At 44.2% G+C, this 2,231-nt stretch overlaps 1 protein-coding gene across 1 annotated transcript; it reads right to left on the minus strand.

The window, feature by feature from the left end:
- Positions 1 to 309: 309 nt before the first annotated feature.
- On the minus strand, positions 310 to 2,227 carry LOC114068368 (ATP-sensitive inward rectifier potassium channel 11-like; the record flags this gene model as incomplete). Its single annotated transcript, XM_027904383.1, has 1 exon — positions 310 to 2,227. A coding segment is annotated over one exon (816 nt), but the record flags the coding sequence as incomplete, so codon positions are not given.
- Between the last annotated feature and the right edge of the window lie 4 nt (positions 2,228 to 2,231).

Genomic DNA, 2,231 nt, shown 5'->3' on the forward strand with positions numbered 1-2,231 from the left:
ACTTATTTTTAGGTTGTATTTGAACATTATATATGTTTTTCCCGGGTGATTGGTTGCACTGTAGTTAATACTGGCGCTAACTCCTGATAACCCTGCATAGAAATAAAATTGCTGCTGTTACCAGTGTGCCCCGACAGTGGATTTGCAGGAGTGTGCTAAGGGGAATTGTTCCTGTTGTCACTGTGGAATCGAGTGGGTGAACATGGCTCCTTCATGTTTGCTGATGAATGACAGATCTGGAATTCGGCTAAAAACCAAGGCAGGCTCCGGCTGTGTAGGGAGATCAGGATGAAATTGGAAAGGGAATCATTTCCTCAGCAGGAGTGTATTTTGTGACACAGCACTCCAGAAGTGACCACACTGCCTTACACATCCCTCCTTCCTCTAAGCACAAAAACCTCAGCTTTTTTTACAAAAGGGAAAGGAGTGAAAGGTTTTGCCTACTGCATGCAGATATAATTTCAGCATTCAGCACTGCCCTTTCATTTAAAATATCTAATTCTATTTTTATTCCCTGATTATCTAGCAGAATTTACCGTGACCCATGAGAGGTTAGTTTCTTTACTGAGTGTCCTATTGCCATGCGGCTCAGGGAGGGGGAGAATCTTGCTTCTCTTCATGTAGAAATTGAAATACATAATTCTTCTGATTTATAATTAATTTCAACTGCATATTATTTGTTACTCCTTTTAAAGGTAAAGTATTGCTTACTATCAGAAATGTACAGTCCAAATAGGTATTCCTGAATGTTTTATTTTGGAAGTGTAAAGGTTTTTAAAATAAACAAAGGTAAATATTCAAATACATTTCATATTGCATCTAGTAGGAGTGGCTCCATACAACACAATATGGATGATGCAAATCCAGCAGTATATTTCTTTTAGACATAGAGTATGATATATAGACACTTCCAGATCTGGTCTTCTGTCATACATAACAGTGTCTGACCCATTTGTTATAATTTAAATCCAGCCTACTTTATTAAATATTAATATTTTATTTTGCTATATTGATTGTTCAAGTAAGAAAAAAAAACAGTTAAAAACTACTCACTTGCAAACACTGCAAGACCCTAGAAACTGCAATGTCTGAGGATAAATACACATTTATTTTTTGAGAAAATGTGTTATTACCTGCAGTTGAATCAATGCAGAATGATCGTGCAATTAAATAGTCTGACTTGAAATTTAAAGCTGCAGACCATGATTTTCCTACACCCAGTTCTGCTTGAAATCTCTCACACCTTTAAAAAAATATAATTAGCTTTAGATTTCCCCACAGTAAATAACACCAGAACATACCTTGTGCTACCAACCTGAATTTAAAAAAAAGTAAGAGGCCACCTCAGTGTTTTGAGTTCATGAGATCTTTCAGATACAAAGCCCTAACAGAGTTTTCCAGTCAGAAGGCATCAAGAAGGCTCTTCGCTTATGGTAAACTTGGGTTTTAGCTTGACAGACCTCCTCCTCATTGTGCCTTTAGGGGACAATGTCATGGTGTCCATAATGCTCTTGTCCTCCTCCAGCTGCCTCGCAGTGCAAGAAGGGGTGGGCACTTTCACTGTGTTGCCAAATTTAGAGTAGTCCACAGAGTATCGCCCATCTTCCTCTGCCACAATGGGCACAAACCTTTGGCCCCAGAGGATTTCGTCTGCCAGGTAGGAGGTTCTGGCTTGAGTGGTGATGCCCGTGGTCTCCACCACCCCTTCCAAGATGACAATGATCTCCAGGTCCTCGTGGTGGTGAAGGTTCATGGGGGAAATGTCATACAGGGGGCTGTTCTTGTCTATCACGTGGTAGATGATGAGTGGGGAGACGAGGAAGATGCTGTTGCCCCCCACGGGGTTCTCCATCTGGATGTCGATCTGGTTGAGGGGCACCACCTCGCCCTCCAGGCTGGCGGTCTTCTTCACCACCTGCATGCGGATGGTGGCACTGATGATCATGCTCTTCCGCAGGTCGCCCACGCGCAGCATGAAGCAGAGCTTGCCCTCCCGCAGGGCGATGACCGCGTGCTTGCTGAAGATGAGGGTCTCGGCCCGGCGGTGGGCCTGCGAGGTCTTCATGAAGATGCAGCCCAGCATGATGGCGTTGATCACCAGCCCCACGATGTTCTGTACAATCAGCACCAGGATGGCGGCCGGGCACTCCTCCGTCACCATGCGCCCGCCGAAGCCAATCGTCACCTGCACCTCGATGGAGAAGAGGAAGGCGGAGGTGAAGGAGTGGATG

This window comes from Empidonax traillii, unplaced genomic scaffold (genome assembly GCF_003031625.1).
Source record: "Empidonax traillii isolate 1590-97213 ecotype Southwest subspecies unplaced genomic scaffold, ASM303162v1 scaffold1050:size236492, whole genome shotgun sequence".
NCBI lineage: Eukaryota > Metazoa > Chordata > Aves > Passeriformes > Tyrannidae > Empidonax > Empidonax traillii.